At 35.1% G+C, this 12,934-nt stretch overlaps 2 protein-coding genes across 2 annotated transcripts; one reads left to right on the top strand and one right to left on the bottom strand.

Annotated features, from left to right (window-relative positions):
* The first annotated feature begins 829 nt into the window (after positions 1 to 829).
* LOC122601347 lies at positions 830 to 6,909 on the top strand. The gene is made up of 7 exons (XM_043774115.1): positions 830 to 1,025; positions 3,279 to 3,682; positions 3,826 to 3,957; positions 4,276 to 5,356; positions 5,459 to 5,574; positions 6,329 to 6,432; positions 6,674 to 6,909. The coding sequence occupies exons 2-7, from the start codon at positions 3,307 to 3,309 to the stop codon at positions 6,776 to 6,778; spliced, it is 1,914 nt and encodes a 637-aa protein (XP_043630050.1). The 5' UTR covers positions 830 to 1,025; positions 3,279 to 3,306; the 3' UTR covers positions 6,779 to 6,909.
* Positions 6,910 to 6,982: 73 nt separating this feature from the next.
* On the bottom strand, positions 6,983 to 7,891 carry LOC122601353 (histone H1-like). Its single transcript, XM_043774121.1, has 2 exons — positions 7,737 to 7,891; positions 6,983 to 7,619 (listed from the first exon to the last, which is right to left on the bottom strand). The coding sequence occupies exons 1-2, from the start codon at positions 7,815 to 7,817 to the stop codon at positions 7,185 to 7,187; spliced, it is 516 nt and encodes a 171-aa protein (XP_043630056.1). The 5' UTR covers positions 7,818 to 7,891; the 3' UTR covers positions 6,983 to 7,184.
* Positions 7,892 to 12,934: the final 5,043 nt, after the last annotated feature.

Below are 12,934 nucleotides of genomic sequence, written 5' to 3' on the forward strand. Positions count from 1 at the left end.
TCACGATCAGACCGGACCGACCGATTAGACCGGTCGGGCCGGAAATCGATTAGCATAACGGACCGGTTCCAGTTTAAAAACGATTGTTTACTCAAACCAGTGGTCGAACCATTGAACCAGTCGAACCGATTGTTGACTTTTGGTTGACTTGGACTAAAAAGAGATTCTAAATTGTGGTGATGTCAACGGAATTGCACCATGTTACTCATAACCTCTGCTCGGAACACGTTGCGGGTAATCTCTGCTGGAGTTGAAACACATTGCCGGTGATCTCTACCGGAGTTTAGTTCACATCGAGGTTGACTCACATGAGAGAGGTGCGATGATCTTTGTCGGAGTTGCAATACGTTGCCTAAGTTTACTTCCTATTGGGGTTTTGATGTATTTATATTTATATATTATAATTATTTATATGTAATATTTTTTTATTAGACTTACAATGTTATTTGGTTCTTTAATCCGGTTCAACCGTTCGATCAATACCCAGTAAATAGACCGGTTTTCCTTTCGGTATGGTTCTGAAAACATTGGTATTTTCAATCCAAACGATATGAAACCGACACCCCTATTTTTTGGGAAATCGTAAGTCATTTTTGGCGGTGGTTTTTAGAATATAAATATTTAGGAGATTAAATAACAGAAAAAGAACTTTTGTTTGCTAAATAGAGATAGAAATGATTGGTTCCATACGAAGTGTCCACGTGGAATATCTCCAACCACATTGTGAAAAGCAGCTGTCTGTACAATTGGGACTTGAAAAAATACATAAAACAAAGCTGACTAATGCATGTTTTGCTTGCAACTCATCATCATCAATATATGCAATACACAGTATATATATCTCTATCTTCTTTCATGTATTTTTAAAAAGAAAGAATTCCACCCACAAACATAACATAAAAACCATTCCAATTTTTAGTTTTTTCAATCAAATACCATTATAACTATAATAAATAAGTTAACTTACAGATTTTGTGTTCTCAAAGAAAATTGGATCAGTTTCCATGGAATTTTGGAGGTCTAAAGTAAGTGGATTTATCCTATTTTTCTTTATGTTCAAATGGGTATCGTCTTTTGTTGAATTTAGAATTATGGTTTGGGTGTTTCTTGGTTAGTTTATTTGGTCCAAATTTCGTGGGAGTTTTAGTTTGTACTATTAAAGTTTGGATCTTTATAGTTCATTAGTTCATCTATATTAAAAGTTGTCCATTAACTATTAGTTTAATGAAGTAAAGATCAATCTTTGACAAGAATCTTTTGTTATCATTTGATGGCGATAGAATTAAGGCTATAAGAATTTTCAATTATCTATACTTAATTAGTATATGTTAAAGTTTGTCTAGAACAAAAACAGGACTCAATCCCTGCATGCGGGGTATGTGGAGGTGAGATATAGACAGTCTTGACTCTAGAGACACTTGTCCATAAGGGAGTGGGGAGTGCATCCCTTCCCCTCACCACCTTTTTACATTCTCTCTCCTCCTATCCCTTCTCTCATGCAAGGAATGCCCATCCCTTCCCCTCCCTTCCCTTGTATAAGGAATGCCTCTCACCTCCTTTCACTTCCATTTTGATGAAATCTGATCACTTAAATTCAATACTAAAATCACGATATAGACAACGAGACCTCTATCCCCTCTCTTTTCCCCTCATCACGGTATTTATTACAAGGATTGGTGTTCACCTCCCCTCATCACGGTATCTCTCCCCTCATCGATGCACTCCCCACCCCCCTAATAAAATCCGATCAAACGAGACAATAGCATGAGAGTGCAAGGAGTTTAGTAAACATACATGTCGGCCAGGTATGGGTATTATCACCGTTTAAATGTTCTATAATCTCATCTGACTACATTAATAGTAGAGAGGAATAGTAAACATAGAACATAACACACTTTACCGCAAACCCAACAATACATAGTAAATAGGACGTTTGAACACATTTGAAGTTTGTCTAAGATTCATTTTGTTATAGATATAAATACTAATACGAAGCTTTTTCTTGTGATCTTTATAATAGTAGTTTAGTTTAATAAAGTAATCAACTTTGCCAAGATTTGTTTATCATTTGATGGACTCGTGGACAATTGAATTAAGACCAATATGATTCGTGATGTGATGCAATAAGCAAACTATTTAAATACGAATTTCAAGTTGATTTGATTGTTTTAACGTTAGTAATATTTTAAGTTTGGTGGAATTATAAACAAGCTGACTTAAAAAAAGTTGACTTATTCAGCTGGATCTCAACTATAGAAGTTGACGTTACTTAAAGGTTCCAAAAGGAAAAAGATGTGTTTATTACTTTATCAAGTGAAAACTAGTATATTTTTTTTCTTCCTATTTTAAAATTATCACTTTAGTCTAAAAAACATGATAAGTTGGAAGAATGGTCCACATATGTACTAAGTTTATTGTTAGTACTTTCTTAGATTCTTAGATGTTTTAGTTCAATGTTACAATGTGGCGCAAAACAGACGAGTCCTTTTAAGCAAGTTCCTTGTCTTTGTAGTATTGAAACATGCTCCATCATGAGGATAATTGATTTGTTCATTGTGCTACACTGATATCTGGAAACTTTGTTTCGGAACTGCCTGTTATAAAATGATACATACTTACCAATAGGCCTTTGGCCTAGCGGTTTCTAAGGTAATAGATAAGGTGCCCTTAAGTTTAGCCAACTGGTTGAGGATTCAAGCCTCATGTGCGACAAAGGTGTCACCAAGTGTATGATTTTTCGTTTAAAGAAAATGGTGCATACTAACCATCAATAGATGGATTGGCATATGGGGGGATTTGAGACTTTAAGGTCTTGGGTTCAAAAGTGAGTGTGAGCAAAATACTCTCCGGACTTGAGACGGGGATTTTCATGGACATAACCGGGTTCCAAACTTGGCGTTCAAAAATAAAAATGCTGCATACTCCCGTTTTAACTTTTAAACTCTGCTTTCTCCAATGATTTACTTGCTATGACTTTTTTTCTTTATATGCACTGCCATAATAAGTTTTTCTTTTGTGAGGAGATGTACTACAATGTAAGGACTCATACTTGTATTAATGTTTTACGCTAGAAAAAAATTTCTTCAAGATCATAACAATGTTATTCTGACATAGTGTTTTGAGGGAGAGATTTGTACATTTGATTGTCCTGTATGTAGCTTCGTGTTTGAACCAATGTTTTTGGGATTGAGGAGTCCCTGCTGACAGGGAGAGATTTTGTACTTGCCTAAGTTTCACTAAATATACGTAACCCTTTTTTGGATCGTTTATAATTTCAGGATCTGTTATTTTATCAAACGTAGGCTAATGGAGAATGTGAAAGACAATGAAATCGATTTAGGGCTTGCTCTTGGTATTGCAATCCGACGTGTCGAGTCCTGTAGTAATAATGGTGCAGGTGCAAATGCAAACTCGAGGTCCAGAATAGGAATAGATACAATCGTTGAAACACGTCCCTTAACTGAGTTAGTTTGGTCTAGGCACAAAGGTTTAAGCATCAAATGTGCTGGCTGCAACAGTTGTGTTGCTGACATGAAGCCTTGTATATTAAGTCCAGCTGTGGTGGAGGTTTCACCAACTCAAGACCATGAAAAACATGTGATTGAGAATCACTCCGCAGAAGTATGTCATTCAGTCAAATCCACTCTTGCCCCTCTTTTGGGATCAAATCTTTGTCACGCAGGTACATATTTTTACTTGAGTTAAATTTACTATTATAAGTTTCATAGTCGATATGAATGCTTCAATCTCTAGAGATTATATCTCGACGACGTTAAGTCATACCAGTAATACTATGTGATATTGAGATTTTACTTTTATAAACAGACGAAAATGTTGGTGAAATGAAATGTGTCCCTTCCTTTAAAATGGAGAATTCTAATAAGGGCAAGGAAAAGGTGTGTATGAGCGGTTCTAAGAGCATTCTAGTTGACAACAATGTGGCTGGGACAAGTGGAGGTACAATAACGCTATACTACTATTCTTTCTTTTATGTTTCCATTACTTCTTTTTTGTAAGAAATCATGTGCACTTTGGAACTGATTACTTAGTCGTAGTAATTCAGTTTTTAGTGTCTGAATATGCCTACTGCTGCTTATGATCACCTAACTATATGAGGATCAAATAGTTAGTGTCGCCAAACCCTTGGCACAAAATGCAAGTTATTGCTACAATTTCAAGCAGCAGAAGCACATCCTGATAATATTTATTGTTCCGTGTTTAATTGATATTCAATCTCACATGATCACTTATAATCATAAACTCTTTTTATTGCAGGTCCCAAAAACCGAAGAACTGCTGATCTTTTACCACTATTAGCTACTGAGCCTGAAAACATTGGATTGCCTTTGAAAGTGCAAGATGTAAGAGAAAGTGCATGTCCACTGTCCGATTTACAAAAAGAAGGCAGCAGCTATAGTGCCCCTACTGAGAAGATTGAAGGAACTGCTGAAAATGATGTGATTGTTAAAGATGTTCTCTCGGAGAATAGCAGAAGATGTGTTGAAGATTTATCAAGAGATGAAGAAGGGAGTATGGAAAGTTGCAACAGTGCTAATTTAATGTCAAAAGGGAGCAAGAGATTGAGGTTCGAACAACCGTTGATTATTGGAAGTAAAAGACTCAAGCAAAGCAGTCAACAATATCCGGTGGTCAAACAAGATAGTTCTTTTATGAACTGGATTTCAAACATGGTTAAAGGTATAAGACCGTATCAAGAAGAAGAGGGTCATCCAACTGTTGACCATGATAAAACGTCGAACATTGAGAACAAAAGATTAGGATTCCAAACAGTTTTTAAGTCTGCTAATTCACAAGATGCTAAAGGACTTGAACCAAAAACACAGATAGAGAATAATAGCAAGGCTTCCAAAGAAATCATCTTGTTTGGAAAAACACCTGTAGATGATCACTTGAACCAAAAAACCTTTAGAAACTTGTGGATAACTCGCCTTTCTCCAAAACCGGCTTCCACTGCCTTAACTTCAAATAACAGCTTAGAGCTGAAAGCCACCCATGATGCTTCTGTTGGCTCCAAACAGTTCATGAAACCTGTAGTATTAACTTCTGTGTACGATACAGATGTTGTCAAAGACGCCAGGCCTATCACAACTCACTCTAATATAACTTGTGCTGTCTGTGGCAAAATGGGTCACGAGTTACGTGATTGTTTACAGACAGATGAGAATACTAATGTTTTCTTCAAGAAGAAGGTATCAAGATTAAATGAAGTTCCAAAACAAATTTCTCAAAGTTCTGAAAATAACAAGTTGTTGAAAGAAGATAAGATCCTCAGAATACCAAAAGGGATGTTTGATACCATTCGAAGGCTTAGATTATCTCGAACAGATATTCTCAAGTTAGATTTCTCACTTTCCATTTACTGCTTATTTTCTAGTTTTAGGGGATCTGTTACCCGACAAAAAAATGTTGATATATATCATGTACCTGTAAATATCAGATGGATGAATTCCCGTTTACCAATCGCAAACTTAGACGGATATTTTCTACGGTTGAGGCTTTCAAAATGGGAAGAGAAAGTAGGGGAAGCAGGGTACTATGTTGCTTGCATTATAGGTATGATTTTTTACTTTCCTTCCTCTATATTGCTTGTTACTATGTACGGTTGTCCAGTAGTCAAGCTTATATTGGGTTATTCATACCAGTATTCAAGCTCTACCTCTTTTAAGTTGATCTTGAAAAACCCAGGCTTGGAGCATATCTTAAGTCAGGCATCAGCATATACAGAGACTTGAATCTGTCGGAACCATGTGTGTGTGTGTGTGTGTGTAAACTGCTATAGAGTCTTGTTTTTATCCACATTTTCAAGCTCAAATTTGACTCAAGCTTGTTTGTGTCAAACTTTAGTGAACCCTCAATTCCAGCTGTTGAGCTAGTGAGTCAATCTTAAATCTTTGTTGACCCAATTTTGAGCTTGAATCATCGAGCTATCCAAACGAATTCAAGATTAGCCGAATGTTTTCATGTTGGCATCATTCTCAGCTCGTGTGTTAGCATGCCTTCCATAGATAGAGTTTTACCTTTCACAGTCAAAGTACTCATTTTAACTTCCCAAATGATACACATTTGTTATGTTGTTGGAGAAATTGATAATTGCAGCCTTCAACTATGATCAGTAATTTTGATATAATATTGATGGTTTAGGGTTTTCTTTCTAAATCATTTTGGTATTTCAAAAGTTGAAAGGTTGACCTTAAAAGTCAAATTATATTTATCTGCATACTGCATAGAATTTTCACCTTTATGGTTTAAAATCCTTACAGTTGTTAATTCTGAAGTAATTAATGATGATTTTTGTGGGATCACACAGATGAAAACCCGTCAAAAGGGACTAAGAAGCCAATCCGGGTCAGTGTTGGAGGGGTCCAATGCCTAGTTGAAAGCCGATACATCTCTAACTGTGATTTTCTTGAGGTAAAGTTATTACTTTGTTGCAACTTATGTAATTTCTAAAGTTCAAAATGTAGATTAGAACATAGAGTATCACAATGGGTGTACAATCTGTCTGTCTATCCTCTGATTCATGTTATATAAACAGAACTTCTGCAATGGAGAAGTTAAGCAATCCATTGATACAAGTTACCTTGCAATTTATCTTTATACATTACCCATTTGGTCAAATTGTTCGATGTGATTACAATTAATTGTCGTACAGGATGAACTCGTAGCATGGTGGCAGACAACAAAGACAAACGGACGAGGTATGATGGAAGAAAACTTGACCTCGAAGCTGGAGGAGAGGAAGAAATTGGGGTTTTAGTTTATCATGAATACAATTTATGTAAAAAAGTTTTTAAGTAATAATCCGTCTTTTTCATTTGGCATGTAAACTTTCCTGTTTCTCTACAACATTCATCATAATTGTAAAATCAAGTAGAGTCAATTTTCAAACCCTAGCAACGGCATGGAATTAGTAATATTTGTGGTTATTAAAATGAAAGAGATAATAAACACAAAAGCAGTATATATAACCGTCGGTTAAATTACTTTTTACTGAACCACAATTAACAGGATATTAAAAACAAAACTCAAACCATTCGATTAAAACCATAACCACCACTTTTTCTAAACACTAATTCTATTAGCCAAACAAACCCTAACCCTAACCACACCCCCAGATTTACACAAATTACCCCTTAAAAACAACTCTAATTAGCCAAACAATCTCATTTCTTAGCAGCAGTGACCTTCTTCTTAGCAGCAACTTTCTTCACCGGAGACTTGATACTTTTCGGCTTTTTCGCCGCCGCCTTAACCGGAGCAGCCTTCTTCACAACCTTCTTTCCTTTCACCGGAGTTTTCGCCACCGCCTTCTTCGCAACCGGAGCTTTCTTAGCCGCAGCAGGAGCAGGTTTCTTAGTAGTAACCGTCTTCTTCTTCTCAGCAACCGCCTTCTTCGGCTTCTCGACGGCGGAGGCTAGCTTGAAGGAGTTTTTCACCTTAGTCAATTTTCCGGCAGCAACAAGCTTCTTCAACTGAACTAGCAACATCTTTTTGAAATTTGCAGGTAGGTCCTTCTGGTTATCTTCGATGTGTTTGGCGATTGCGTACTGGCTAGATCCAGTCCTTTCCTTCAATGATACAATTGCATCTTTCACCATCTGCAGATTCAATTTCAAAAATATCAGTCAATCGAATTATATACATACATAATTTCATATCTATAGGTTTACAAATAATAATAATAATTTGAAGAAAAAAAACTAATTAGAAATGACCTCAGCATAAGTAGGATGAGATTTAGGTTTCTTTACGGCGGGAGCTTTCTTCGTAACTGCTGTTTTGGTAGACGCTGCCATCTCTATGTGTGATTACTGTGTGTAAATAGTATATATTTTGTGTGTGTTTATTGTATGTGATTTGAGAGAAAATAAGCTTGTGGAATACAAAATGTGAAAATGGGGGTATTTATATAAAAACAAGGTGAGACGTGATTGGTGGAAAGAGGATATCACGGATTGAGTTTGAAAAAGGAACCGCTTAGATAGGAAACGTTGATTTGGACTAAATGGACGGTTGAGATTAGATGATTTGGTTTTGACGCGGATTGGGGGAAGTGGTGTGTGTGATGGAAGATTGGTGTGTTTTTGTGTTTGATTTTGAAAGGTTTGATATTGGTTTTTATTAAATGGATTTTGATCGGATTTTCAGCTAATTGTTAGGTGTGAAGTTAGGTTTCTAGTGATTATTTTTTTAATTTTTTTTAATGAAGAAATGAAAGAGCATTTCGATGTTAAAGTTAAACAAGTTTGTGTGTTGTTTTTAATAATTTTGGTTTATATAACTTGTTGGTTATCTTGTGAGCTTTGTATGTGTGAATGGATTAGATTATTGTGTTGTATCTTGTGGAACTAATTATGTCATGGTTTTCAGTTTGTTAGTGAATGGATTAGATTATTATTTTTTAAATCTATCTTAATCTAAGGCATATTAACAAATAACAGCATGTAATGAACGCAACATTGTTGTGTATACTTTTATGAAAATGTGAAACAAGAAAAAAATGTTATAAAATCAAATATCTCTTATATCCATATAAGAATTAATATGTACAAAAGCAGAATTGATATTATGATTAACAAAAACAATTTATAGAAATCCACGTACAAGCTATAAACTTTAATTGACAACATGAAGTAACAAGACATGTAATCGTAGGTGAGAATGGATCTACTATAATGATTAGATCTATTCACATCGCAAGTATATTATTTTACTTTAATTGTGAGATTTTAAATTTTCGATTGCTTTATCTTTAATGGTGGTGGCTCGTCTTTTATTGATTATAGTGGTGGGTTGGGGTGTATGTATTATTTGATTTTGGTGGCTCGTTTCTTTTACGAATCAAGTATTAGACTCTTATCTATTTGTTTTACTTTTATTGTTTCGTTCGTTTGTTTGTCTTATAAATCAGAAAATCCTCAAAAACTCGTTATCAATATCTCGTGGAGGAATACATAATTCACAAATGTTCCTGACCTTTATTATTAGATGTTTGGCATTTTTAAATAAACAATCATCTTTGGGGCCAAATCATTTGCTAAAAATGTGGAGTTGTATTTCTGAAAATATACAGAAAATTAGTTACAGGTTGACATTTATATAAATCGTTTTTCTAAAATATGTAATTGTGTATTATGTCATTGATTTAGAATTGATACGGAAGCGGCCCGAATATGTAATGGAAGAACCCGTTATCAATATGTCATGAAGGAATGCCTCACATATTTCATAAATGTTCATAACGCATAGATGTCGTTTGATTCACATAATGTTTTTTTATGAAATTGGAATCTATGAAAGGAATTAAATTTTAAAGGATTTGAAATATGAAGGTTTTAAAATCTTTATTGTGTTTTGTTGACAGAATCTGAAAGTTTTAAAATTTTTAATATCTGAAAGATTAAAATGCAAACTATGTTAAATTCCAAATTTAACCTTTGTTGAGTTTCTTATAATAATAATAATAATAATAATAACAATAATAGTAATAATAATAATAGGGAAATAGATATGTATATTGATTACTGATATGACATAGTACATCCTAATCTTTTCCCAACCAACCCTCGTTACCTCCAATTCCCGATCGTCCCTTTCTCTTCGATTTTACTACTTAAACAACTCTTTTGATTTCTATGTACCAAATGAAAAAAATTGATAAATTAATACTAATAATAAACAACTTCAGTCAAAAAGATGAAGTAATATATCATTTTATTTCACACACATAACAAAAACCTAATTCCATTCCTCCATTTTTTTCAAGTGAGATCTATAGTTACGGTGGTTAATATCCGGCAGTGGTTACTATTTGTTTACACGGTTACGACGATCTATGGATTCTAGTGATTAACGGTCGGAATTCATAGTAGCAGCCGGTGGAGGTGGAGGTGCTTGACATAATGACAGCGGTGGCCGGTGAACAAGGATTTATTTTACTGCCGATCGATGAAGGTTAGAACAGAGGTTTCTAACTTTGCACATGAAGGGTTTTTTTTGTCAAAAAGTTGAATTCCAATGTAATTGAAAACTTTCTATTGGAAAAGTGAAGGAATTCACAAGAAAGTGATTCGGGAGCCGAACGAAGATGCGAAAATTGCAGCAGGAGTCACCAGCACCGCTGGCCATCAAGCACCAGCGCCGCTAACCCAATCAAGCCCAGTACCAACGCCGCTGGTAAGCCCACCAGCGCCGCTGGTCGGCCCAGTTCAGCAACCGACTTTCACCTCTATTTAAGCCGAACTAACTCTGAAAACCCTAAAGGAGAGCCGATTCAGCAGCCCTAGCCGCCCAGCAACAACCCTAGATCGACTTTGCAGATTCCAAAGAGGTTTTGGAGCTTCTAACACCTTCCGATCTTCATTCTTGGTCTAGATCTTTTATCTTTTATTTACTTATATTATCAAACAATGTCTTTCATGTTTACAGACTTTGTTATTCCTTTAATAATGCTAGGCTAGTAGGCTGAATACTTCTTTGGATTAATGTGATCATGTAGACACTTATTGTTTTACTGTATTTGTTTAGATTCTGTTGGAATGTGTTTTACTGTTTATCGTAGATCCATGTTAATTAGTAATTCATATTGCTAATGGTTTTATATTTGAACATATTAGTTTAATTCTGATGGTTGTCAATGATCATACACTATGACTAATATGCTAGGACAAAAAACAACTAGTCGGTCTATAACTAGAAGTAAAAAATGGTTCACTTGTAACCGAGGGATCCAGAACCATAGTAACTAGGATGAATTGAACATGAAGCTTGGAAACGAGCATTGTGGTCACCGAAGAGAATTATATCTAGCCATGGCTTAAGAACTGGGTAATTAAAAGATGAATTAGTAACACAAACTTTAGGTCATTAATGCTTAAACAATGAATCTAACGAGAATTTGTTTATAAGGTAGCGTGAATCTAGCGACAGCACTATTAATTAAGCAATGTGAATCTAACGAGAATCTGAGTCGCGATGAAGTTTCCAACAGTCTAACAAACCAATAGGATAGTATTTGGTTGTACCATGAGATTGGAATTGCCAAACAAGTATATTAATTTTATTACTGTTATTTGTTTTTCCTTTCCTAGCTTGATTTACGTTGTGTCTTCTGACACGGCCTGCGCCGGTAGTACCGGGTAGTTATTGTTAGGTAATAGTTTATAGGAGTCCGTGACAAACTCCCAAAACAAACTAGAATTACACGTATTACTAGATTAGGTAACACAACGCGTCCCTGCGAACGATCATGTAGCTTATCACTAGACTATACTGCATTGACCGGGTGCTTTGCTCGTCAGTGTGCTTTAGTTTAAGATAGTTACTTGTACAACATTATAAATTGAAAGACAAAGATAAAACGCACACATTATACTTGTTGTTGTGTGATGTTGATTAAGATGTGAGCATCGATGTTGTGAATCATTTGCCTATTTATAAAATCTTATTATAAGTGTTCTTATAGCTCCATCGTATTGTACAATGTCTAATGAATCGACACAAATGATTCTTGTTGTTCAAAACTAAGAACTCATCAACCATGTATTGATTTGTCATAGTATACTTTTCAGGTAACCAAGTGAATGCTATGAACCACGATGGTTGGCGCACGACGGTTAAACGGTGATAATAATACAAAAATTTGGGAGAGGAATTGATATACGTGTGTGTAAATAGGAAGGAGAGAAGAAATTGACCGTGTGTTAGATCTTGGTAGGGTGTTTGTCTTATTGTAGTTAGCGATATAGAATTAAAGGTAATGGGTGAATCAAGGGCAATATGAGGATATTGAAAAAATTGCTTAAATGTCTTAAAATAGATACTTAGTTTGTATTGTAAGGGGGTATAAAAGGATGATTTGGAGGCTAGCATTGGACCGGATTAAGGAGGCCACACATCTTTTGTTATTTAAGCTTAGGAATATGCACATCTTGTGTCATTTTCTTGATTTGACTTATTCACGATTGGTTTATGACCCGTATGCTCCTGTATATATTACTAGCACGTAACCCGCGCAATGCCACAGTGGTTGTGGCGGCACCAACGTGGTAGTGGGGGGGGGGGGGGGAGACTATTGGTGGTGGAGGTGGCTTCGAGTGGTGTAGATAATCAATGTAAAGATAATTGATGTAAAAGGTTAATGAAGATATGTTGGATAAATGACTAATATTGTAATTTAATCATTAATGGTATTTTAGATAATTCCTCCATAACTTTTGGAAAGAAGGTTGTTTTATTTATTAAATAGTATACAATTATAGATTAGATGTATAGGGGAATTAATATTAAGAAATAATGATATTTTGGGCATAAAAAAGTGCTGAATTTCCTAATATATGAGAAGCCAATATGCTTTATAAGAGGTTATTGATATGGATGAACAATTGTTATTGAATGATTGTACTAGTTGCACGGTTAACATTGATGTTATTTGTTGGATATTTCTATATATGTTTTAGTGCTTGGTTCACTTGAAATCTTAATTCAATTAGTGCTGTTCCATGAAATTTTTATGTCATGTAATTTTTACACCCAAATTACTCATATCTTTATCAATTAGTTTGAATATCATCACCAAATATGTTTATAATATCCTTAAATCTCAGCTACTCATTTTTTTTCCCCCTCAAATCTCAAGCATTCATTTTTTTTTCTCTTATTCATAAATCATTTAAAACCTCTAATTCATTCATTTTTATATCCTTAAATCTTTTATGTCATTCAAAATCATTTAATATGTTTTAGGTCATGGGTTCGATCCTCATGCCCAACAAGGTTGGAGGTCCTTTTCTACCTATGGTAGAACCTGGAAGCAGCCTCTCTACCTTTGGTAGGGGTAAGATTGTCTACGTATCAACCTCCCCCATACACCATCGAAGACGGTATTGGGACCCAAAACCCATAGAAGACAACA

The sequence above is a fragment of the Erigeron canadensis genome, chromosome 1 (genome assembly GCF_010389155.1).
Source record: "Erigeron canadensis isolate Cc75 chromosome 1, C_canadensis_v1, whole genome shotgun sequence".
NCBI lineage: Eukaryota > Viridiplantae > Streptophyta > Magnoliopsida > Asterales > Asteraceae > Erigeron > Erigeron canadensis.